General features: G+C 39.5%; 1 protein-coding gene across 1 annotated transcript; it reads left to right on the forward strand.

Moving 5' to 3' along the window:
• Positions 1 to 1,092: 1,092 nt before the first annotated feature.
• Positions 1,093 to 27,809, forward strand: LOC134670414 (protein hairy-like). The gene is made up of 4 exons (XM_063528258.1): positions 1,093 to 1,220; positions 23,603 to 23,698; positions 25,964 to 26,246; positions 26,830 to 27,809. Exons 1-4 carry the CDS (start codon positions 1,164 to 1,166, stop codon positions 27,099 to 27,101), a joined length of 708 nt encoding a protein of 235 aa, XP_063384328.1. The 5' UTR covers positions 1,093 to 1,163; the 3' UTR covers positions 27,102 to 27,809.

The following is a 27,809-nucleotide window of genomic DNA, read 5'->3' on the forward strand; positions in this document are numbered from 1 at the left end:
ACTTACAAAAAATTGTAGGGTAAGCGAGCAAAAATTGTAAATAATTGTGACAGGGTACGTCAGTTCGTCTGATTTTTCCGCACAGAGCGCGCCACAGTGCTTTTAACGTCAGCTCAAGCCGGCCGCATACAATAGCACTGCCTGAACAACATGAACATAAGGTCAAAAAGATTACTAAAATAAAGCAATTCACACGGATCAATCTTTCAATCTCGTTCGAGATCTCGAAAATATTAATCAAGATCTCGACCGAGATTGCTAAAATCGAGATTTACTATCAACGAGATTGAATCTCGAATATTCGTGCGAGATCTTGAAATTGCGAGATCGAGATTGCATTCCATCATAATAAATTGCGATACCTATTAAAAATCCACGTACCTGACATAGTAAATGACCTAAGTCTAAGTTCTTAATCTAAAATGCCCAATAGATGACACCCTACTATTACCTCTGACAGTGGCGAGCATTCTGACGCCTGTCGTCTACCTCATTTTAATATACTTTTTTTTTTGTTAGTCAGTTGTGGTGTCCCACTTAATATACTTAACGTAGAAAAAAATCGAACACCTAACTCGTCACACCTATGTAAATTAGCCATAAAGGGCCCCATACACGGTAAGATTTATCTTTGCGATCCATCGTTACAAACCATTCGAAACGACCCATCGATAGTGTATTTCAATATCGTAAACGATTTACTTGATCGAAGACGATATTGGATATCGCAGCAAAAACCCGTGCAATCATGAATATCGTAACGACGCATCGAATTTGTGTGGCTCTTTGCGATCAACGATTTGATTTTTGTTTCATTCTTGACGAAGGCGACGCACGCAACGGCCATTCCATGTCCAACGAGTAAATGATCGATCGTAACGATCAATTGCTTCGTGTATGGTTCGATCGAAACGATCAATTGCTTCTTGTGTGGCTGGCAATTTCGAAGCGATCGATCGCAACGATTTTCGTCCGATTTGTCGAAGCGATTAATCGTACCATGTATGAGGCCCTTTAGACGAAACCCCGTGCCGGGTCGCGTGTCGCCACGCGCGACGCGTGCCGCGCCGAACGCCATCGCCGGTCGCCAGTCGCCACGGCAGTCGCGCGCCGACCGCGCAGCGCATCGCACGACCGTGATGACACAGTGAGTGACAGTGACAATGGTGACCGGTGTCGGGCAGCCGGCCGTGCCGGAGAAAAAAGCAGAGAATAGGAGGGTGAGTCTCGAGATTCTTTTTTAGTGACGTAAATTTTTCTTTTGTGAATTTTTTTATCTGTGAAAAATTTTATGGTCATGTTTCTCCTGTTGAGTTTTTCGCGTGATCGGTTTTCTTTTCAGTCGTGATTATACTTTTAAAACAGTGTTTTGCAACCTTTGCCAAGCGTGACGAGTTGACGACCCCTGGGCATTAGACCAATTTTCGCGACGTAGCTACCCTCTTGACTGTAATTTTTTTAAATTTTCAATTACACTTGGCCAGCCTCCGCGACACCCTTATAGGGGCGTACCCACAGTTTAAAACACTGATATACAGTATACATCCTTGTAACTATCGGTAGTGTACTTTACTTACTAATACTAGATATTTGTTCCTGAGTCATGGGTGTTTTCTATATATTTAAGTATTTGTATATTATATATATCGTTGTCTGAGTACCCACAACACAAGCCTTCTTGAGCTTACTGTGGGACTTAGTCAATCTGTGTAAGAATGTCCTATAATATTTATTTATTTATTATTTTATTAATACTACTTATCAAAAATCATAATATGTAATATGAAAAGTTAATTAGGTAGAGGTACCTACGCTCTTTTGCACCACTAAAAAAACTAGAGATTTTCATTCAATTTTCAGTGTCGTTTGATTAGTACAAAGTGTCTTAATGTTTTATAATTAGTATTTATATTTAACTTCTTTTAGATAATTTTATGATATTGGAAAGCTTTATGAAAGGAACTGGTCGGGATTATTAAAAATGTATAATAAACTTAATGCTAAACAAACTACAAAAAGACATCAACGCGTAAAAAACTAATTAACCACCAATGATTATTACTATTTCGTAATCTTATGTTATCTTAGGCCCACTTGCACCATTCCTCTAACCCGGGGTTAACCGGTTAAATCTGGCGTTATCATGGTTACCAGTACAATTTGACATTAGGTTAACGGTTTAACTGATTAATCCCGGGTTAGCGGAATGGTGCAAGTGGGCCTTATTAACACATTTCATGCTACCGCCTAGGTATACAAATAGAAAAACAGCTACTGAAGGTGCTACGCCGTTAAAGAGTCAAACAAGCAAGAGTGTTAGACTGTAGATAAGATAAGGAAACTACCTGCTTATCAGCATGGTAGTGAGCAGGTTATTTTGTATGAACAAAACTCACACTGTTAAAAAAGCTGGTTGAGTACTGTTCAGACTTGGATTACTATCGCCGTCGGATAAGCTGCTCATAAATATCTTAACATGCACTGAGTGTTACTGAGATTATTTTATTGTTATGTTGGTAGGTATTAGGTATCCAATAGAATTTTCAACATGACTGTTTAATTGTTATTTTAAAGCCGTTTCTTTGTCTCAATGAATATGTAACCACTTTGAAAGAAAAACCTTAGTTAGTTAGTGCTTCTGGGCAATTTTTGTGCCTATTTTCTATTTTGCGAGAAACTCTAACTACCCCAGCTCTTCCACGAAGCCTAGCAATGTTTTCAGGTTGCTAACTGCCTCCTTTGTGCACGGAGTGTGAGCCCGATTCGGATTTTAAAATAGACGTCTATTAGATATCTATTGTAAATTGACATTTTCGTTACCTGCCTCTCCGTTGCATATTCGCGCTATTGTTTTTTTTTATTATGAATGGGCTTACTCAATTGAGAGGCAAATAACGAAATTTCATTTTCCAATGTTCGCTTTCCGACTTTCCTCTTCCACTAAATACGCCCAGTCTTTGGCAATTCCTTTTGTAATACCGTTTGCACGCATGGCACCCTCAAAAGTCTAGCTAACTATAGCATTTGTAAACTTTTTCATTTGCCAAGTTTAGGCATAAAACAAATGTAGACACCTAATGCCGGCTACATACGTAACGATAAATCGTTGCGATAAAACTGTGCAGTCCGACTGTGCAGATAAATCGAACCGTGTGTATGACAAATCGTTACGATAATCGACATACACACGGTTCGATTTATCTGCACAGTCGGACTGCACAGTTTTATCGCAACGATTTATCGTTACGTGAGTAGCCGGGGTAAGCGGACACTCAATGACAATTTATTCCACCTCGCATAGTTATTGTCCACGCTAATTTTCCGCGCACGCGCGCAAACCAGCGCGTCACGCTGATCGTGCAAGCGTGTAAAAACACGCTGGTCGTGCGCATGGAAAAAGGCTCGTTAGCGTGGCGTTAGTGGTGTGATTATTGACGATGCGTTATCTTTTGGCACGACCTTGTAAACTGTTTTGTCAAGCTTTCGTGTACCTACGATTAAAGACACACACACACACACACACACACACACACACACACACACACACATTATCTTACGTACGCATCGTATGCAAATGCATTTATGAGAAAAGAGTATTATATTTTTGCTTCACTGCCGTTTTATGGCATGCCGTGTATTGCACCTTACTCCTTCCTTTCTGATTAGGTGAAAAATATAAACATAGTTATAACTTACTTAGAGCTTTAACATCGACTGCATAATACCTAATAGGTACATAGATAACGGATGTTTTAGAGAGCTTAATACGCTTTTTGTACCTACATCGACTATATAATAGGTACAACCGGTAACACTGTTTATTTAGAGAGCTTACATAGAGCTATAACAACTACAGTACTATAATACCTACCTAATACATAATAGGTAACGCGATTGTTTTATACAGTCAGTGCGGAAAGAGACGTATCAGAATGTTTCCTTATATTCCACGACACTTTCCGCACAGACTATAGCTTTAGTTCAAATTCACATGGCAATTACTCACGTAATTTAGTAACGGCTTCAGTAAGTGGCTCGTGGCGTCGGCGCCCACTGCGTCGCCCGCCCACACTCAGGGCTGGAGCGGCGTCCCATCTTTACAGAATTATTGATTTAATGGCTCCTCTACACGATGGGCCAGCGCCGGCCACTCCAAGGGACGCATTTATGCGTTAGAGCGAGCAAGAGCGAGCAAGTTACATTGCTATCTCATTCTACCGCATGGCTGCGTCCCTTGGAGTGGCCGGCGCTGGCCCATCGTGTAGAGGAGCCATTAAATCAAGTAATTCTGTAAAGATTGGACGCCGCTCCAGCCCTGAGTGTGGGCGGGCGACGCAGTGGGCGCCGACGCCACGAGGCACATACTGGAGCCGTTGCTAAATTACGTGAGTAATTGCCATGTGAATTTGAACTAAAGCTATAGTAAAGCTATCATGTAGAGGAGCCATAACATTCCAAGGAGATTTCAAGAATCAAATCAACTTGACATAGATTGAAATATAAATTATATACGAAAGAAACAGTGACCAACATAGAGATTTTGGACACCCCGTACTACTACTGGGTACTAGAGAGTACCCAGGGCTGGAATCGAACCAGCGTCCTCTGCATTCGCGGCAGACGCCTAGACCGGCCAACCGGGACACGGTGGCACCGAGTAAGTACAGTCGCCATCAGATATACATATCTGAGCGTCCAAGGTGTTCACAATATCTGAACGCGCACTCTAACGCCTTGACAATAGAGGCGTGCTCAGATATTTGTGAGCACCTTGGCCGCTCCGATATATCTGATGGTGACTGTAATAGGTAGTATTATCCTAACGGCGGCATGGTGGGTCAAATTTTGCGGCCGTGGTGGCTGAACTAGCCGAGCGGTCGGTTTCATACATCAAGACGGCTTCAACTTGATCGTGAAGTCACAAGGGCTACTAGTGGCCAGATAAGGCACATAATGGCTCCTCTCCACGATGGGCCAACAACGCCGGCCATTCCAAGGGACGCAGCCATGCGGTAGAATGAGATAGCAATATCACTCACACGCATAATGCGTCCCTTGGAGTGGCCGGCGTTGGCCCATCGTGGAGAGGAGCCATAAGCGCCTCTTCGTTACCCTTGTACCTTGTTCCACCGTGCCCATTATAATTCGTCTACCGTAGGCGTCCGGGCGTGTGCGCCGTTCTCACGACAATTAACCTGCGCCCACGCATGACTCACCGAAGTCGGCTACTGCGCACCGACCTTAGATCTTAGATGCAATAGGTACCAATGAGGCAGTTATACTTGGTCAAGCAGATCTTGTCAGTAAAAAAAGGCGGCAGATTTGAAAAATGTAGGCGCGAAGGGATATCATCCTATAGAAAATTTGAATTTCGCGCCTATTCTACTGACAAGATTTGCTTGACCAAGTATAGTTGGTGAGAAATTAAGTGCTTACTAGTGACAGTAGTGACTGGATGAATTGCTGGCTTATTGTAAAACCGGCCAAGTGCGAGTCGGACTCGCGCACGAAGGGTTCCGTACCATTACGCAAAGAACGGCAAAATAATCGCGTTTGTTGTATGGGAGCTCCAGTTAAATATTTATTTTATTCTGTTTTTAGTATTTATTGTTATAGCGGCAACAGAAATACATCATTTGTGAAAATTTCAACTGTCTAGGTTTATGAGTTACCGCCTGGTGACAGACAGACGAACCGACAGCGGAGTCTTAATAATAGGGTCCCGTTTTTACCCTTTGGGTACAGAACCCTAAAAATTGAAACTTAAGGTGACGTTCAGGTTCAAACTTCACCAGCATTACTACTGCAAAATTTCAGCGCGACATTACTGCAGGAAATGTCAAATTTGATACATAATAACATAATTCTCGATAACCAAATATTTTTTAACCATCGCTCCACACTCTGAATGTCACCTCAAGTCTTATCTAAAGTGACTAAGTCCTTATAATTACTAGGGAGGGCGTGGGATCGGTGGGAAGCTATTAAAGGCATCCATCATAGCGATAACATCACTAGACCGTGCGTGCGCCTACGCGCCGCCTACGGCCACGGAACGGAGGCGCTAAAACCGTGTGTATTGATTTGATTAGGGCGATCTAGGTGGTGTAATCGTATTGTTTGAAGCCGATAACTGAGTAAGGTAGAAGCTGGTTGTTAAACCTTCAAAGACACGACCGGACGTACCTACTTTTCAGGGTAAAGATGAGTGATTGACAAAATGAAATATCGAGGTGTCTGTTATCGATGTTACCATAACGTTATATAGATAATTTCCAATATCATCAACGAAGGTTTTTCCGGATTTATTGCTTTCGCTGTAACATATACTTCTAGTATAAGTAAGACATAAGGATTCTTTGAACTACTGGGCCGAACTGCTTTTTTATCAGTCAAAATGGCTACAATGTTTTGCAATACACTACATTGCTTAGTATTTTGAGCCGTGCTCTAAGCTATATTTAAGTATAATACCTTATATGCAGCGAGTTAAAACCTTGCTGCATTCAAACTTTATGGCAAGAGTTGGTCGTGAACTCTTCACACGGCGTGACTAAAGTTCTAACACCAGCAGTCTCACTAATTCTAAATGCTATAAGCATTCGTACTACAGACAAGGACGTCGATAGCCACGTGTCGTATATACGCGCGTGCCGGAAGCCCGTCCGCTCCCACGCATCACTATCAAATACCAAAAGGCCTAATCACTACATAAACTATATGGAGATAAGACCTTTTGGATATCAAGTCAGACTTGGCACGCGACTCGCCAGCTAGCGCCAACACCTGCGAAACAAAAGAACGTCAAATCGCTTTGAAGCTCACGGCAATTTTAACTCAATTCGATCGTGATAGGATTCAAATTTTATTGAATTTAACTGTCGACTAAATGCGTTCTAATTTTAAGCACGCTGTAACGCAATGACGTGCTTGTGTAAATTGAGTTCTAATTTGTTTGGGATAGAGTCTTATTTTAGTTTAGCAAGAAGTACGTTAGCGCCAGGTCACGCAAAGGTTGAGATAAACCGAGCATATCATAACATTACAGTAGTGTTTGGGTTTTCCTCACATTCTAGAACATAAATAGTCGCTCACTTCCAGTGGCATAGCGTGAACTAGTCTAGCCGTGGGCGAAGTCGCATCTGCGAGGCCCTTTCCTTTCAATGTGTATTCCCAAGATATTAAACAAGCTTGCCTTCCGCGAGGCCGAGCCTAGCTACGCCACAACTCACTTCTGGACGGCTACCGTGAAAATCGAAAATCGTCAATTGCGGGCATTTTTCTCTGTCAATCTAATTACGCCTTCATTGGAGTAAAAGAGAAAGATCCCCGCAATTTGCGAATTTCTGTTTTCGCGGTAGCCCCTCTGATCCAAAGAGTGCCTCCTGCTAGCTACTGAAATCACCTGCCGTTTGAACTTCAGGTTTTTTCAACGCATTAAGTACAGTAGGAGACTGTCCAAATTTGCAGTGTGCAGGGTTTTAAGCCTTGCCTAGACACCTTTATTGGTCTTGATGTTGCAAGCGTCCATACTATCAATAGGCAACTTTTGCTATACATATTTATCAAGACGTACGTTTGTTCACAGTTTAAAAAGTACTATAGTGCGTCGTAAACCTTCTGATATACGGCGCTAGACAGTAAAACGTGTGCCAACGTTATGTGCCAACGTCTCAGACTGTTACCGCTCAGACTGAAGCGTCACTAGATTTTATTTAGAGAATTCTGAGAAGCTTTGATATCAGATAGCTGTTGAATTGCTAGTATAAGGTAGCAATAATAGGTTTTTTAATGATAAAACCAGTTGCTGTCTGCTTCTATTTCTAACCCCCAACATTTGGGTGCTTGGACTGCGAGGTACCCACCACTACACCAACAAATCTCTCTCTAGTTGCTAAAACTACTATTGTTTACCGAAAATATTACACAATTAGTTTGCCGTTTTCATATCTTGACTCACTCCCACATAGACACCTGCGATAAATAAACGACGACCGATAAATAGACGTTAAAATCAACGTAACGTTTAAGTACGTAACGCGACGGGGAATAGGTTAAGGTACAGTCAGCAACAAAAGTTGCTAAGCGGGCCAGATGTTCAAAATGATCTTGATGCAACTTTATTGTTAAGAGAATAAGAGCGCGTCAAGTTAATTTTGAAGCCCTCGCCCGTTTAGCAAGTTATGCTGCTGACTTTACAGGTCATCTTAAATTTTTTTTTATAAATTTAAACTGTTTATTTTTAAATAAAGAATTAACATTCCATTATCTTAGAACTAATCTTACATTTTTAAGATTATTTGAATCTTGATCTTGAAGTCTTCTATACAATGTCTATGCCCTAACAGGTCATCATCTTAACCTTTCATCGGTTCTATCCTGTAATGATGACATTGCAACGGCCATGCAACGTTAGGTTGGTCAGATCCTCAGACCCTATTTAAGTTTCTATACGCGCTTTCTATAAACGTTTGCCAGTTTGCTAGACTCCCAGCTCTGATATTGCACAAACTATTATTGTTTAGACTAAGGAGCATCAGAACACACTCATATTTCTCCGATTCACTCCCACATAGATGCAGTAGGTGTACACCGCGATAAATAAACAGCCGATCAACGTGACGTTTACGTAACGCGGGAATAGATTACCGGCGCCGCACGCACGTGACGAGTCTGACGAGCCCACATGTGACACATATTCTATGCACTACCACTGGTTTGCACTTTAACTAGATAATAATATTATAGTATATAATAATATTATGCCGACTATATTATAGTCGGCATCTAAAGTAGGTAATGGGAAAACGCGGCAAAATTATCTACCATTTTCTAGTAGCGTAATATAAGTTCCAGCTAAAAATTATGGCGTTATAAGTACCTACATAAAAGTTTGGCATACATAAAATTCAATTTTAGTTTTTGACACTTCGGTGACGTGGCGTCCGAGTGACAAATTTTGTGTTTGACACAGCGTCCAAAAGGTTAACACACCGTTGAAATCGTTTGCTCCTATACCCCTATAAGATACTTTTTAAAGTGCGTCGATCCGAGCAACCCATTAATTGTACTACCTACCGAAGATACCTATTAACATCACAATAAAGCTACATATTTAAAAACTGCAAAACATGTGTGCCATACGATATGTAATTTAAATAATTTTACGGTTTAGACTCACTTGTTTTTAGTCACCACAGTTTAAATTCGATTAAATTCGGATATGTAATTTAATTTAAAATTTGATAATAGGTAGTACCTACCTAAATGAAAAGAGAAAATATAGGAATTCACGAGTCTATGAAGTTTTAAGTTACTTATATTGCGCGTCGTTTACAATTCAGTTGAGTTGAGACTTTCAGCGACCACAAGTCGCTCATTCGCACCCGTAGTTACGTAGCCAGACGCCGTCTATTTTACTCCGCCTTACATTCACGCACCACTCCCAACTCGAATATCAGCCAGAGTCCAGTATAACTTGACTTTAAGAGTAAAACGAACCCAGCCGCCGCCATACAATTGAAGCTACACTCTCATTTTAAGGACATTTTAAAATAACGTTAAATATTCTGTCTATCTGGTCCCAGTTTTCCTTGCAAGAAATTGTAATACATATACTAAGAAATTAGAGAATGCATAAGAACATTTTGCTTTGCGAGGCCCCCCTAAGTGCGAGGCCGTAGGACAAGGCTCCATTCGGAAAACAGTTGAGGAATAATAACTACGATTATAAGTCACAGTGGAATTTCTAGGAATATATTTGATACATAAAATCAGATGACTGACGGTTGATTGTACATACATTACAATAACAACGATGTCAAAGCAACCTACCAAGAACAGTTGATTTTATTGTATGTTGATTCGATCAAGTCGATCAACTGTGGTCACTGTGGAATATCATTTGGTAGGTACAACCAAACTCAACTCTGAACACGGGTTGGTTCGGTTTGGTTTGCTTGTCACATAACTGTGGATTGCTAATGTCAAATTTTGACATTGTACGTATTCGTGAACTTATGATTTTTCCCACATCAACGGGAGATTACGTCAAAAGTTGCTTGTCGAATAGGGGTCCAGCCGGTACATTATGGATGGATTTATCCATCTTTATCCACGTGATAAAATAACTGTCACTTTTTAACACCGTGGGATAAAAAGTGGCGGACACTGTTTTGTCACGTAGACATCAAGAACGACCATCATATCCGTAGGTACTGGTCAATTTTAGTGAAGTCGTTAACCTGTAAAGCAATGTGAACATTTGCACTGGCACGCGCCCAGTCTCTTTGCATACATAATGTTACTCATTAGCCAAGAGCATGGGTGTAACGGGATATTGCATTTTCAATCTTATTGGAAGTGGTTTAGGTTATATTTTCAGGTTTTAATGCAGATGAGACACAGATGCAGGCGTTAAAATTACTTACGTTGCGTTGTCATATTGATTTTCAGTATCAATTCAATATGACAATGACTTCCACGCGTATTCGGGAAACGAGATAATCACAAGATCTAGAAATGATATAGAGTTCAACTAGATTTACATTGGATATCGACTAGATGTGACTTGGATATCTAAGTCATAACTTGTCGAAATCGTTCAAGAGGGCCTCCAGAATCGCGGAAACGTCAAATTTGACATATCTAATCTTAAAAATATCTTTAAATTATCCATATCGTAACTTGTTGAGGTCTAGTAGAGATCTAACACATTTTCAGAATCGAGCCGTTCTCCTACATGATGCGTAATCCTAAAAATCTATATGAATTATTTATTAATATAGAAAACCTTCGAAATATCTAAATACTTGCTGATTTACCTACTAAATTTGGGAAAACATCAAGGCAATCTTTCTCTACAGCAAGGTAATATTTGCCTTTTGAGTATCTTTACCCCTTTTTTTTTAAACCAAACCATGATCTCAAAAGATGTTTTCTACGAAATCTCCGAAGTCGCCTGAATGAGTCTCGTGGTGCATTGAAACGTTCATGCATTATTCAGCTACCTACTGTTATATTCTCGGTGAATCACAACACGTGCGGCATATATCGATTATGGCTGCCGGCTGCACACTACATATGCATGCCGATAAGCGTGTAAGGAAAATTTAACGATATATACCTACATGTGTGGACGTGCAGGATGTCAAGACGAGACGGTTTGTTTATAATAGGTACGTATTTATACCTACTCGTATATGTCTACTTAAGGTGACAGTCCATTTCCAACGACAGCTGCATTACTGGTCATTTTACTACGGAATTTGACAATAACAGCGACGCGTTCAGTACTAGTAGTGCAGCTGCGGTCAGAAATGGAATGTTACCATTATTCTTCCTCGCGTTATACCGGATTTTTGACACGGCTTCTGGGAGCCTGGAGTCCGCTTGGAAACTAATCCAACGTCTAAGGCAACGTCTTTACGAAAGCGACTGCCATCTGGCCTTCCAACCCAGAGGGGAAATTAAGAGTTGTTGGGATTAGTCCGGTTTCCTCACGATATTTTCCTTCACCGAAAAGCAACTGGTAAATATTATCAAATGATATTTCGTAAGTTCCGAAAAACTCATTGGCACAAGCCTGGGTTTGAACCCACAACCTCCGGATCGAAAGTCATACTCTTATTATGTACCTAGAGGTTTTTTTTTAATTAGCTATCTTTTGTGCAGATGCCGCGATTAGAGGCTAGTGTATTACATCCGACCATCCATAAACGGATGATCTCCCGCTGTGTTCCTTTCCATATAAAATACCCGTTTTACCTTAAGGGTCATTTCAGCTTGGCTGTCGCCTAGGAAAACTAGCGCAATATTTGAAACTCAAATGATGTGCGTCAGAGGGAAATGGGCTTAGCGACACGCTGCGCCGCGTGCCGCCTAGAGAAGTGTACACTGCACACTACTTGGTATAACATCTGTAGTCAAAATAAATAAATAAATATATAAATAAACCTACTACGTACCTAATATATACAGTGGAACCTGGATAATTGCAATCTCAAGGGACCGGCCAGTTTTTGTCAATTAACCAGGTTTTTCATTTAAGCAGGTCGTGTCTCGTGTCAATTAAGTTCAAAAAATCGTTGTTTTTTTTTTTTTATGAATGGGCTTACTCATGGCCACGGACTAGCCGAGGCGTAGACGTGGCCTACGATGGCGCGAGCTCGCCCAGAAGGTGCCTGTTCACTCTTGATTTGAAGGTTGTCGGGTTATAAGAACACGGAAATATAGACGCCGGCAAGGAATTCCATTCCTTGGCAGTGCGCATAAGGAAAGTAGAAGCAAAGCGCTTCGTGCGAATTGGTGGAATATCTACCAAGTAAGGATGGAAACCGGCCGTGCGTCTAAAAGTCCGATGGTAGAATGGGGACGGTGGAATAAGCTCGTGTAGCTCTTGGGCACACTCCCCGAAGTGCAACCTGTGTGTGTGTGTCAATTATAGAGGTTTTCATTAATAGAGGTTGCGTTCTGACAAATTTCTTTTATGGAGGTGCAAATAACCATTTAAAGTAGATTTACACGCTTACGTTCTGGGTTTCTGGTCTATATATTGCTTCTGTCTATACTTGCACTTTTACACTACATTAATTACCACTTTATTTTCTTATCATTTGGGTTTAAAAAATTCCCTTGAATTGTAGAAGAAAGTTTTATTAGAATGTAGAAAGCATACTTTGTTTTTTATTGATCAAAACTATTTCACCTACTACAGGCTGTGATAGATACCCAATAACTAAATTAAATTCTGGATGGAGATATAAATAAAATGATCATTGCAGCGAACTGATATACATGGAAGTATTCTGTCCGCTCAGTTATGACCCAACGTAAACTATTCGATTGTAGGCGGTGCTTACAAACTATTCGATTCGCAACTTCAGTTCGTCCGAGATGACAGTCAGTGACGGATGGCTAAATTGATTTATAAAAACAACGTTTTTTTGTAATTAAAAATGTCTTCATGTGTCGTGAAGTAGTGAAGAAGTTATTTTAGTTTATACCAAGGATAGTGGAATCACTTTTCACTGGTAGTAAACAGATAACTTCAGTAAAATTTGGAATAAACACGACGATTTGTTTTCAATACTACCGTGCTAAGCTAAAACGTAACAACTGCATACGACTTTCATAACAACATACGACTTTTTAAATTGCGAGGATAATAGGGATGGTGTTATGCCAAATGAAGTAGACTATTTTATTAACTTGTGCTTGGTTTAGGTATTTTCTATATAAATATAAATGTAGTAATGAATTCTTTCTTACAGATTTGTATTTTCCTTTTTTATTTCATGAGATGGAGCTGTAAAAAAACTACCTTATTATTTCAAATTAATAATCAAATTCGATATTATCATTTTATATTACTTTCCATTCAGATTGCCACAAGATGTCATTCGCAGAGAACTATGGAAAAAAGCTGTCCAATTAGAGAGACATGAAATTAAGTGGAGGCCTGGAAAGATATCTAGAATATGTTCTATTCATGAGATATAACTCGTGAGATAATCATACCCGGTCTCCTATATGTAGATACACTGCCACTGAATTAATTTAACAAATACACACATTATCTGAAAATGTTGATCATTCGAATCCACCCTCTACCGTCACATATATGTAGGTTCTCTCTCAAGCCATTTCCGTCAGTAGCAAAGAGCGGCAAATTTAGAAAATGTAAGCGCGCGAACGGGTGTGGTCCCATACAAAATTTTAATTTTGCACCTTTTTCTACTGACAAACTTGCTTCACCGGCTATATAAAATATTTCCATTGGGACTGAAAGTGGGGATTTATTGTGACTCCGCCTATTCAAATATTTTTGACCCCGATTCGTGTACCCATGTAAATTTTGCAGGCTGTATAGCCAGTCCGAATTCTAAGATCAAGTTTACCATACATTTACAATGGCGTACTTGATCTTAGAAAAACGGACAGACTATACCTGAACGTGACTTCGCACTGCCATACAGATTGATAATAAAATATACAAAATACTTATTATAGCGGAATACATTTATACAACAATGATATATTTACTTATGTTGAGTTAGTCTGTCATTTCATAACAACATTTTAACTAGTTATGTTTTAATCTGCATTAAATTATTATACGTGAATTATTTGACTGGTTCTTCAATATATGGCATAAACCTATCCCTGTCCAAGTCATATTCTAATCAAATATGAACCGCAAACTCTCAGCGGCCAGTACGTACAGCAAGAAGGTTATTAGCGGATTAATGTCGCTGATTGGTAGTTATTGACATTATATGCATTTCATCTACACTTTGCTATGTACCATTAGTGTAACAAAGATGACTATTATTTTGTTTACCAGCTTTGATTACAGGCTCTATAAACGCGTTGTCTTATTTAAATGTAGGCGTAATTTTGTATGTGTGCTAATTTGGCCCCAGAATTTGAACGGTAATGTTCCTAAAGGCGGTTTCCATACTAAATATATGCGTTCACTGGATCATTGCTATTAAAATATTGTTTCTGCTGTCTACAACTACATTATTTCAATTATAGAGGTAATAAGCAAGACTCGTTTCAATAATAGAGGTAAAAACAAGAGCAAAAATAGCGGATTTTTTTTGCACAGTGTCAATTATAGAGGTCTTAAGTTGCGATGTGGTCAATTATAGAGGCAAAATTACGAAAAGCACTAAAATCTAAATTGCAATTATAGAGGTTCCAAAATTTCAATTATAGAGGCCTTTTGATCTCAATTAAGGGACCGGGACCGGACTTTTGGTTGCAATTATTGAGGTTTTACATTTATGCAGGTTCCAATTAACCAGGTTTCACTGTATATACAGGGTGATTCAGGAGACGTGAGCAGGACTAACACTGCGCATTTGGTAAATTATAAGCAACTGTTTCGTATCAGTATTAGTAAGGTTAACGTTAATTTTCTAGTCGTGTTAAAAAAAAAAGTTATTAATTTATTTACGACATGCATGGTCACCCTACAATTAGAATAGTAAACTATCGATATTCTGTGTCAAATTTAATGTCATCACGGTCTGGTTACTTTTGAAAACTCGTATCTCACTCAAGTTTGACAGTTTATTTTCTTCGTTATCATAATGCTGTCATTACGGTTAAAGAGGTTTTATGTTTATTAATTAGGTCTTGTAGGGTGACCATGATTGTAGAGAATTAAATTTGCCCTCGCCAAAAAGTAAAAAAAGAGGAAAAGTTGTGGTTGTTTCACCTAAATACGACGGTGATCGGTCAATTATCAGTTACTGAGTGTGCAGGATTAGTCCTGCTCACGTCTCATGAATCACCCTGTATACAGGGTGATTCAGGAGACGTGAGCAGGACTAACACTGTGCATTTCGTAAATTATAAGCAACTGTTTCGTATCAGTATTAGTGAGGTTAACGTTAATTTTCTAATCCTGTTGAAAAAAAAAGTTATTAATTTATTTACGACATGCATGGTCACCCTAAAATTAGAATACTAAACTACCGATATTCTGTGTCAAATTGAATGTCATCACTGTCATCACGGTCTGGTTACTTTTGAAAACTCGTATCTCACTCAAGTTTGACAGTTTATTTTCCTCGTAATCAAAATGCTGCCATGACGGTTAAAGAGGTTTTATGTTTATTAATTAGGTCTTGTAGGGTGACCATGATTGTAAAAATTAGATTTGCTCTTACCAAAAAGTTAAAAAGTAGGACAAAGTGTGGTTGTTTCACCTAAATACGAAGGTGATCGATCAATTATCAGTTACTGAGTGCGTAGGACGAGTCCTGCTCACGTCTCATGAATCACCCTGTATATATATATATATATATATATATATATATATATATATATATATATCGTCGTTCGACGTTCGTCATAAATTAAAATAATAATGAAAATACTAAATTATTTACAAAACAATATAGTTGTTCTCTATTTACCTGAAACGTGTCCATAATGGTATATACCTACGCGTAATAAAATTGTCGTGATGATTTAAATTAACTGGTTTGTTGTTTGCCATATTTGTTATATACCTACCTTTATTTATTTACAATGGTTTTCCTTTTATTATTGTTGCCTCAGCTCTATTTTGCATTTTATTGTTTTTCCTGTTTCTTGTTATACCGTGCAATAGATATAATATAACCTAGATTTTGCATACAAATAACCTTATTAATATATAAACAATTTGACAGTCAAGAGAAATTCCTTTAAAAAAAAGTCCAATAAAAGTTACGAATGTAGTGCATAACTGTTTTCCATCGTATTTTGTCAGAAACGTTCGTCTTTGTCATCGCCACTCCAGTCGACCTCAGTACTTTTTGTATCGAAACTGACTGAAATAGCAAGACACGTTCGTACGTTTTCGTCAAAATACGATGGAAAACAATTATGCACGTCTGTGTCAGCGCGCGACTTCGGTCGGTGGTCAAAGGTTTATAAAATGGCTTCGATAATCCTATACTGTCCCTGTCAGTAATTTTGACATATTTTATATTCTAAAATTGAATATAGCAGGGGTTTGTTAAGTTTAATGAATAACATGTTATACGCAGACTAAGTCGCAGGCAGAAACTAATATACTATGTATATTTAAATCAAAGTAAACAAAATGTACCTCATCAAAACCGAAATATTACTTTGCTAATCCGCGTAAAAGATAACGTGCTAGTCAATCAGTGCTAACCCGTTATACTTACTTGCGTATTTCTTACCACCCTCCCACCGCAAAAGTAAATACGCAAATAAATATAACAAACCACCACCAAAAGAATAATACTCGACACGTTTTTCGCCTCTCTATACGAGGCATCCTCAGGAGTTGTTGACGGTCTGACGCCCGGCAACGGAATGACCTCCAATGGCTACTTAAGCCAGTTGAGGGTAGATGAAAAACATTAGGTCGTGACTGATCGCGGTTTGGTATTTGGTTGGTTAAGCAATAAATGTTATAACTACCCGGAAATGTACAAATTGTTTACTTTTAATTAAAAAAAAAAATGAAAAATGAAAAAGATTTAATGAGGCAAAAAAACATTACATCATAACAAATTGACAGTGGTCCCCAAACTAGGCCGAGCCTGTATCTTGGGAACCATAGAGAGTTCCTAAGTATATAAATTTTTGATACACTTCTGTCTTATATTATGTCTATGGTTTATGAGTTTACCTAGTACTTAAGGAATTTTAATTGTAATACTAAATACAAACATCTTTAAAATTACTAAAAAAGGCATGCAGTAAGTATAGTTATAGTTAGCTATATTTACAAAATAAAGATGGTGGTAGTGAAGGGTGTATTGTAGTATAATTGATTAAGTGATTAAATATCTAAAGATACGGACTCTAGTCTAAAGCTACATATAAACCCGACATGTTTATGGCGTAGGCAGTGCGCGCTGCCCTTAAGTGGACGGACATGGCGCGGGTGTGACGGCAATCGCCATAATTAAACGCTTTTATGATGCCGCTGAGTGCTTTCCTAATGGTTCGATTACATTTTTACCGCGGCGGTGGCTAATAAGCGCAAGGTCCACCCAGTCCTGCCAATACAGAATGCAATTTCAGTCGTACTACAATGCTATGACGATCGAACCTTCAAATATTCAGGATTCACTGAGTTGACAGGTTAAAGCTAAGTCGCAGAGATGCAAGAGCTGTTAAGCTAATTAAATAAATAATAAACATTGCAGTGTCAGAGTGTAGAGAGCCACCATAAAATTCCTATGAAGGGCCACCTCACACTGGCGTCTTTCGAGCGTCGGCGCCTATAGTTAGTTTTTTTTAGCATTAGAAAGAACTTGCAAGAAGGTAAGCGATCCTGACATGTCTTTTAATTGAAAAACGCTTTTTAAAATTCAAAAACTATAGTACTTATGAAAGCAGAAGAATATAAATGATCGTATTCGATTCATAATTGTTACATATTTGCCGTAACTTATTTTTAAAATGTGTTTTTCAATTAAAAGACACATCAAGATTGTTTACCTAATTTCTAATGCTAAAAAAAACGAACTATAGGCCCCCCCCCCCCCACATCTGGCGTCTTTCGAGCGTCGGCGTCTGTCGGCGTCGGTCCAGCGCTATGGAAATTGACGTCGCTGCGCAGCTGCGTCGACGCTGCGTCGACGTTGTGTCGACGTCGGTCATAGAATTGTAGACGCCGACGCTCGAAAGACGCCAGATGTGGGAGGGCCCATAGTCAGCGCTATGAAAAATGGCGTCGCTGCGCAGTTGTGCCAACGTTGCGTCGAGCAGCAGCCATAGAGTTGACTAGACGCTGACGCTCGAGACACGCTAGTGTGGGGTGGCTCTAAAACCACTTTGTCACTTCAGAATCTGTGCAGATACAGAGTTCTACAAAATCTGAAGAACATTTTAGAGTAAAAGCTTGTTACTCTTGGCAACGTAATAGGTAATGTTTATGGTGGTATTTATTATTCGTTGAAACTCCACGCGGCGCAGACAAATTAAAGTACCATTCCGGGTTGGCGCTGCCCAGCTGCTTGCTCTGCCAAATCGTAAAAGACCATTTCATTTTGACTGTCCAGGAAACTACCGGAATATCGCGCAGTGGCTATCTGATCTACCGCGAACCTCGTTAAACGTGTTGCCTCCCTGTCACACTTACGTACGAATTTACAAGTGCGACAGAGAGGCAACACGTCGAACGTGGTTCGCGATAGACCCTCTGTTGTGTGCCTTTACAGGGCTATAACCGCGAAAATCGAAGTTCGCAAATTGCGGGCATTTTTCTCTGTCACTCTAATTACGCCTTCATTGGTGTAAAAGAGAAAGATCCCCGCAATTTGCGAATTTCGGTTTTCGCGGTAGCCCCTCTGTTTCTAGTCCTGGCGTATAATGTCATGGCACGATCGTTAATTAGAATTAACACTGCGGCGCCAGCCTGCCGCTACTAAATATATCCTACACAGTTAACTGACTCTTCTTAACCTTTATTGTAGATACAATAAGGTCTACTAAAGATCAGAGAAGTGTAGGTGTTATTATAATGCTCTCATTGTCTTTGACGTACCTAGAGTAAAACGTCTTACAGTCGTGCAGTTACACTTTCCCGTCGCGACTGATATAATATGACATAAAATGTCCATAAACTTATTGAGGTACTCATTCGTAATGATAATAATTATACCTACCAATAATTTACAAATTATTATACATAAAGGGATCAGGGGGCGATAGGTGGGTCAAACACAAAGCTGTGTTTGCGTCTTTTCTGTAGACATACCCAAAAGTTAAGGGCTACAAAGTTTAATTTTCTTATTTAACCCTTATCCACATGAAAAGGTCCTTTTATTTGAATAAGTATGATAAAATCATTACCTACATGTCCACAAGATGTTATAACTATTGCCTACAGGAGAGAAAACTGTACAGTTCGGAACACGCAAGTTTTCTGTACACAACCGGACAATACGAAAGCATTTGCTCAAACTGAAACGAACATCTTCGCTAACGATCGGGCAAAAAACAATTCTTACGTGATGTTACTACTAAGTATATATTTAATATAGTCACACCAATAAAAGACTGCAGCGGATTTGATAGCCCACGCAGTGTAAGTGTTATTTATGCGTCATCATTTCATAGAAGTTTGACGTTTAAAATGACACTTGCACTGCGTGGGCTATCAAAATCGCTGCAGACTTTTTACGGTCTAACTTTAGGTACCGTCACCTCAATTAAATTATCGATAAGTACAGTCAACGATACTATTCAACCTTTACAAAGAGTGCAGAGGGGTACAGTCGCCATCAGATATATCGGAGCGGCCAAGGTGTTCACATCAAATATCTGAGCACGCGCCTCTATTGTCAAGGCGTTAGAGTGCTTGTTCAGATATTGTGAACACCTTGGCCGCTCCGATATATCTGATGGCGACTGTACCTTTTCTCTGCAACTAACTATACTACAGATACCGTGTTCTATGATAATACAGCGTGTCGCGTGCGTCCCAAGGTAAAGGTAGTCGTGATTCGAGACGGTGAGCAAATCGGTTTGTATAATGATCCTATTATCGATCTAAGTAAACAATAAGTATCTGTGTTGTGTGTCACGTGCACTTTTACTCGTTCGCCGTACCATTTGTGGCCGAAAGGTGTTGATAGAGGTTACTACCTACTCGGACAACTATTAGAGATACCGTGATCTATGATGGCGGAGCGCGCGTGCGTCCCAAGGTGAAGATTGTCGTGATTTTAGATGGTGATCAAATCCGTTTCTATAATGATGATCCTATTAACGGTCTATGTGTGTCACGTGCACTTTTACTCGTTCGCCGTGCCATTTGTGGTCGAAAGGTTGATAGGTAATTAGGTACTGATACCTACTCGGACGACTAGAGATACAGATACCGTGATCTATGATAGCATTGATAGCAGAGCGCGCGTGCGTCCCAAGGTGAAGGCCGTCATGATTGGAGCCGGTGACGCGGCGAGCGTCACGCGCGCCGCACCACGTGACGCACGATTAGGGACGCCACGCGCCGGCGCGTTCGGCGAACACGGCAAATCCGTTGCTATAATGAACATACTAACGATCAATGTGTTACGTGCACTTTTCCTCGTTCGTACCGCGCATGCCGCGGCCGCTGCTGGAAATCATCGCGAACGCGGATTTCTGGTCGAAACCATATTTTAGGCCTTACTAATATACTGTACAGATACGTACAATTTCATTGTTTTTACCTTTAATTCCGACGTTGAAACGTCGTTGAGTCGTGAGTTGCACCAGCTGTGGTCACGGAAAGACTGACGTCCCAACAAATGTCAACGGAGATATTAATAAAACACCACTAAACTAACCGAAATTAGTTTATAAAAATGTTCGGGGTAGACAAAGAAATTGCAGCTACCCGTTAATGTGGTGCACAGCCGGTGCAACTCAGCTGAAACGTCGGAATTAAAGGTAAAAACAATGAAATTATATCGCGATAGACCCGTTTGTGTAATTAAATATGTGTACAAAACGCGACAGTAATAGGTACACCCATCACCTGCACCTAGCTAAATATATTGAGTTGCAAATACAAGTATCATTGTAACGTGTATACCTACATCATTTGCCTCTACTATTACCTAAGTATGCATAATCGTTAAAAATGTCCACATTCTCTATTGCGTTTTGAGTCAAAACATTTGACATTATAGTCTTGGTGCATTGTGTTTCGCTTATGCTCTGAAGTGTGAACATACATGACATTATAGTCTTGGTGCATTGTGTTTCGCTTATGCTCTGAAGTGTGAACATACATACCTATGTATGTACATTTTTAACGATTATGATGAATGTAATAATAAATACGGAGTATAGAGGCCCGATTCGGATTATGAAATAGACATCTATTAGACATCTTTTAGACATCACCAAGAAACGATAACGATATGTTTAAGATCTAACCTGTCAAATTTGACATTTGCGCGATTCTGGGAGATACTCTTGAACGATTTCCACAGGAAATGACTTAGAGATCTAATTCACATCTAATAGATATTTTACTCTATCTAACGTAAAAGTGACATTAGTCGCCCGAATTGCGTTGCAAAAGAGAACTAGTTGATATCTAAACTATAACGTATCTAGAATGGATCTATAACGTGTCGTCTCTTGTGAATATAGGGAAGTTCGAATACGGCAGTAGGTATTATGCGATTCTTTACTGCGTTATACTCCGTAACATGAGATTAATGTCGGTTTTTGTCGCACGCCATACTTGGTCCGGTGATAATGTCGACGTGGGACGTATAACGACGGTTATTTAGAACTCAATCACACTGTCCAATGTCCATAACTGTTGTTATTGTGATTGAAACCTCACTTATCTTCAGAGTTTTGGGATTTTTGAGATACATTATATACCTATTTGGTATACAATTGATATTTAGATTTCAATTTTACATATGATAACGTCATAGGAAAACATTACCATTACATTACGTAACGTTACTATGGAGATCTGTCCACAACGTGACACTTTTTCGTGCATGCTACCGGTGTTCATCGATTTATAAGTCGTTATCACGTCAAAAAAAACCGGGCAAGTGCGAGTTGGACTCGCGCACGAAGGGTTCCGTACCATAATGCAAAAAAAAAGCAAAAAAAAACGGTCACCCATCCAAGTACTGACCCCGCCCGACGTTGCTTAACTTCGGTCAAAAATCACGTTTGTTGTATGGGAGCCCCACTTAAATCTTTATTTTATTCTGTTTTTAGTATTTGTTGTTATAGCGGCAACAGAAATAAATCATCTGTGAAAATTTCAACTGTCTAGCTATCACGGTTCGTGAGATACAGCCTGGTGACAGACGGACGGACGGACGTACGGACGGACGGACGGACGGACAGCAGAGTCTTAGTAATAGGGTCCCGTTTTACCCTTTGGGTACGGAACCCTAAAAAACAATCCAAACAATGCATATGCATATACAATTGCACATGTCCAGGAAAATTTTTTTTTACTGTTACCGAGAATAATTGAAAATCATTTAAGTATAGTCGCCATCAGATATATCGGAGCGGCCAAGGTGCTCACAAATATCTGAGCACGCCTCTATTGTCAAGGAGTTAGATTGCGTGTTCAGATATTGTGAACACCTTGTTCGCTCCGATATATCTGATGGCGACTGTACAACGTCTAAGGTCAACCAAAAGAACATTACTCGCAAAACTTCAAGTTACTCACAGCAATAGACTTAACTGCCTATAAATGAACCTTACGGCTTTGTAATAAGGTGTACGATGTGCCAGCAAATATTGTGGAGGATGGTCAACCTTCACCTGTCAGTCTTTAATGCAAATTAAATTACTCTGAAGACAAAATGTGCAGCGGACCGTCTCATCCTTACAGAGGGGCACAGATAACTTACACGCTAGATACAGCATAACCCCCTTATTCATAAACGCGCTACAAACCTCAATTAGTTAATAATCGTTTGTCCTTATCTGTCATTTTGACTTATGTATTTGCAAGAAAGGGTTAAAACATAATTGAACTAAATCAGTCCCGTAAAGTTTTATGAATAAGGGGGTAAGTATTTATAAATTACGAATGCTCGCCATGCATTGGTGCTTTCTAATTTAGTACTGATGGGTACCTAAATACGTGGCGTACAAATTGTGGCCTTCTTTCTTTGTCACTACTCCTTTTTTCCTTAATTGGAGTAAAAGAGAAAGATGCCCGCAAATTGCGAACTTAGATGTTCGCGGTAAACCCTCTTAGCATGAAAGCGCGAACAACTATACGACCTAGTGAATATATCCATTACAATAGATTTATAATAAGAAACACTAATTTCTAATACTTAAACGAAATAATCAAATAATAGTTTTTAATATATACGTATATATTTCGGCGATCTCGGAAACGGCTCTAACGATTTCGATTAAATTTACTATATGTGGGTTTTCGGGGGTAATAACTATATCTAGCTAGGTCTCATATCTGGTAAAACGCGCATTTTTGAGTTTTTATATGTTTACCGAGCCAACCTCGGTCTCCCAGATACTTTGAGATTATGCGGCATCTACAGGAGGCATTCTTCACAAAATATTTTTTGCAGTAATATTCATAATGAGTGTTTCTTTGTTGCAGAGCAATAAGCCGATAATGGAGAAGAGGCGGCGGGCGCGTATCAATAATTGTCTCAACGAACTGAAGGCGCTCATATTGGATGCCATGAAAAAAGACGTAAGTAAACCGTTGGTTAATGACTTCGCCTTAAGACGAAACAGGAGCTGAGTTTTAAATATTTTAGGTAACGGAAACGTCTCGCTAACGGAAGCGGCTCCTAAAACTAGTGTGATAAGGACAAGGCGAAAAATCCTGCGTAAAAATCTCAAAAATCGAGGTTTCGTACTCGACTGTTTCCTCTCCCAAAACTTAACCAATCGTAACCAAATTTGGAAATCTAAATGATTATGAAATTATCTGTGTCGAACCGTTTTGCTTTTTGGCTAATTCATATCAGTTTTGAATAGGTACTACGCCTCTCATTGCGGCATAGTCAATGAGGCCATATTGGCCATTTTTGATTGGCTCTAGCTCTAGCGCCTTAAAAAACAAAAATATCAATAAAGCAGAACAGATATTGACAATATTAATCTGTGTTGAAAAAATCATTGCTCTAGCATCAAAACCCACGGAGGAAACAGTCGAGTACGTTTGTATGGAGAAATGACCACTCCTGCTCTTAAGTTCCATTTGGTAACTGCGAAAAGGGAGATAATTCCTATTTGGTAACCAATCACCGTAAAACCTCCTACGTCCCAATAACCTTTTAAAAGGATATTAGCAAAACGAATTTCGAACTATAATAGAATAAAAGAAGGTTCCAAATTCAAAACTTAAAACATGACTGGGAGGAGAATAATACAATAGGTACTGCAACTTTACTATGGTTCACAAATTCAACACATAGGTAGTTAAGTTTAATACCAATTTTTCGTTTTGCCTGAGTTTTTTCTTTCTTTTATGAAAATTATTATGCCTCGGAGCTGCGTCATTTAAATAATGTTCACACCTGGGGCCCTTTTCTCCAACGATATTAGTCTAATATTACTAGTGTGTTGTCATGGCAACCCATACGATATGAGTGGACTAATAATATTAGTCTAATATGATATTTACGTCTTAAGGAAATAAATCAACTTTATTAGGTAAGTATTTATTTTAATTTATTTATTCAAGCGATTATTATTGTCTAAATTGTCTTAACCTTAACGAACCTTTGTAGCCCTCAATTGTACGCTACGAAAAAATACATAAATAAACTGGGCAGATAATGACATTGTCATTTAAGTAACGATGTTGCGTATAAGGCTTAAGTAGGCATCATATTGACAGATAAAAAACACTAAGTGACATATAGCCGAGTCCTTTGACTTTTTCAACGTGGACATGCCTCCCGTTAGCCATATAATTGGGACGCTTTAATATAATGATATAAAAAATCATGATTGACATATTGATCGCTTAATTCGTTTCCCGATACAATAATAGGTACCTGTATTTCTTTTAAGTGGTAAAGATACCTCCTGTGATGTGCTATATAATAGCAGTTTATTTATAATAGAGTAACTTGAGTAAATCATTTGTAAAAATAGGTTAAAGACAGACGTATTTGTCGTGTTTCTATCACCAGTTGAAAAATGATGTGTAGCCGGCCGCATCCCACTGTCTGTGGGTCGCTGAATATGTCTTTGAGCAAGGGCTCCAAGACGATTAACTTACCTCTGTTTCGATTTCAACTCACTTCGGTCTCCCCTACAGGGTTCAAATTTCGGTTGTGCAGGCCGCCTATACTTCGTTTTTTTAGCATTAGACATTAGGTAAACAATCTTCATGTGTCTTTTAATTGAAAAACACATTTTAAAAATAAGTTACGGCAAATATGTAACAATTATGAAACTAATACGATCATTTATATTCTTCTGCTTTCATAAGTAATAGTTATTGATTTTTAAAAAGCGTTTTTCAATTAAAAGACATGCCAAGATCCTTACCTTCTTTCAAGTTCTTTCTAATGCTAAAAAAACGAACTATAGCAACGCAACACAGTAGTGAAACGCAACTGTCACTGTCGCACTAACGGCTCGGCCACGACGTTGAGCGACTTGCGCTGTTGGCAGCGATAACCATAGGTTGGAGCGAGAGACAGCGATCGGACCTTTCGTTCCCGCCTTTGGTTGCCGCAAGTCGCTCAATGTTGTGGCCGAGCCGTATTATGGAAAATTGATTGAGAGACACAACTGTCGAAGCGATAGCTATCATTAACTCCTTGGCTAGGCTGGCTGTTTAAAGTAAAATAAATCGTTTAGAAAAAAATGCACAGAAAACCTTACCATGCACTGAAAAGAGGTTAAAATTATCATTTTTCATATTGCGTTTGGAGATTAAAAAAAACATCAAAGCTAGGTTCCACAGCAGGCATCACAACTCCCATTCTTGTTACAGCCAGCCAGACACTCGAAGCTCGAAAAGGCCGACATCCTCGAGATGACTGTGAAGCACCTGGAAGGTCTCCGGACCGAGGCGTCCCCGGACCGGTTCCGTGCCGGCTACCGGCATTGTCTGTCCGAAGTCTCCCGGTTCCCAGGGCTGGAAGCCGGCTTGAGGAAGCGGCTGGTCAAGCATTTAGAGGGGAATGTGGAAGGGGCTAGGCCGCCAGGTGCGCCGACGCCGCCATCTGATGCTGAGGACGCGACCGCTGTTCCGCATTCTACTATTTTAATATCAGGTTAGTTTTTACTTTTTTTAGGCAGTTCTGTTATTTTTATAAAAATACTTAGTCTTCGTACCTATTATGGCAAAAGTATGATTTCGAAATAATTGGAAATTATAGGTAATGTTTTTGCATGAATAACGCAATGCTTACAAATGGCGAGGTTTTTACAAGCAAATTTTCCGTTTTTCCGATTCCATTTGCGAGATTGTTTATGACCTGTAAAATTTAGCTTAAGCAATTTTATAAGTAGTAGATAAATTATATAGGTAAATAATACTAGGGAGCAATTCGACATTCTAAAGCAAAACAATTTGATATCGCTATCAAAACGAGATCCCTACTCTGCTTAGGTAAAAGCAATATCCCAACTCCGATTGCGTTCAAGTTTAGATTCGACTTAAAATAAAATACTTTGAAAAAATCGCGTATCTCACAATGCTACTCATAACTTGAAACGCAATAAGTCTGTATGCATCCCATACATAAGTTATCACATTTTTATTTTGATTGACAGAAGAAGATACGAGTTTTTTCAGTCACAGTATTGATCTGATAATTTAATAGATTTGCAATTCTAATAAGTTTCCTCTTTCAGCGGGCCCCGGCTCCGGAGTACGCCTCGTCCCAACGCGCCTCTCCAACGGTGACATAGCTCTTGTCCTCCCAGCCGGCGTCAGCGCCAACGCTCTTGGAGCAGTTCCGACCCTCGTCCCCCTCTCCCCTCGAGCGTCCTCCGCCTCGTCAGAACCCAGGTGCTTCTCGCCAGCCAGCTCTGGATGGAGCTCGCCTCCACCTGCTGATGATCCAGCGCCGTTAGCTTTAGTTACAAGGAAGGCTACGGAGGATAAACCGTGGAGACCGTGGTGACAGCGTTTTGTAACGCCATTTTTGAGAATTCTGAGGGAATGTCGGTTCAAATTAAGTGTTTTTGGTTGGTATTTTTTATGTGGTATAGTCGTCATCAGATATATAGGAGCGGCCAAGGAGCTCAAAGATATATTGAACACTAACGCCTTGAGAATAGAAGCGTGTTCAGATATTTGTGAGCACCTTTAATGATGATGTAATTTCTAGCCAGTGTAAAATCAATCCACTGTTTTTACTTACATCACATTTTTTTCAAGTATTCACAATGACATTTCCATTTTGAATTCTCAAAAAGAGCATAAGCATAATACTTATTGGATTCTGTGATATACTTTTAAGTCTGTGAGTGGAAAGAATGAAGTTCCTAGATTAAATAAAGCGTGTGTGTTTTATTTAGATAATATGCTTGTAAATATTGAACGTGTAAATTTTCCTCAAGTTACTTGCATGGCCAGTACGAGTATGTGTGCGATATTTTAAGGTACAGTCAGCAGCAGAAGTTCCTAAGCGGGCCAGGTGTTCAAAATGATCTTGACGCGACTGTATTGTTAAGAAAATACGAGCGTGTCAAGGTAATTTTGATCAACTCGCCCGCTTAGTAACTTCTGCTGCTGACTGTATGTATTTCAATTTCATTCGGAGCCTGATTCTGGTTTAACAACTTATTACGGTTTTGATCTAATTTTGATAAGACTTTGAAGCAGGGAC

This window comes from Cydia fagiglandana, chromosome 13 (assembly GCF_963556715.1).
Source record: "Cydia fagiglandana chromosome 13, ilCydFagi1.1, whole genome shotgun sequence".
In the NCBI taxonomy this organism is placed as follows: Eukaryota; Metazoa; Arthropoda; class Insecta; order Lepidoptera; family Tortricidae; genus Cydia; species Cydia fagiglandana.

Bases quoted from the DNA above. Each gene is read 5' to 3' on its own strand.
- LOC134670414 (XM_063528258.1), top strand. From the start codon at position 1,164: ATGGTGACCGGTGTCGGGCAGCCGGCCGTGCCGGAGAAAAAAGCAGAG. The intron at 1,221-23,602 runs GTGAGTCTCGAG...TCTTTGTTGCAG, and splicing joins AAAAAGCAGAGAATAGGAGG to AGCAATAAGCCGATAATGGA. The intron at 26,247-26,829 runs GTTAGTTTTTAC...TTCCTCTTTCAG, and splicing joins TTCTACTATTTTAATATCAG to CGGGCCCCGGCTCCGGAGTA.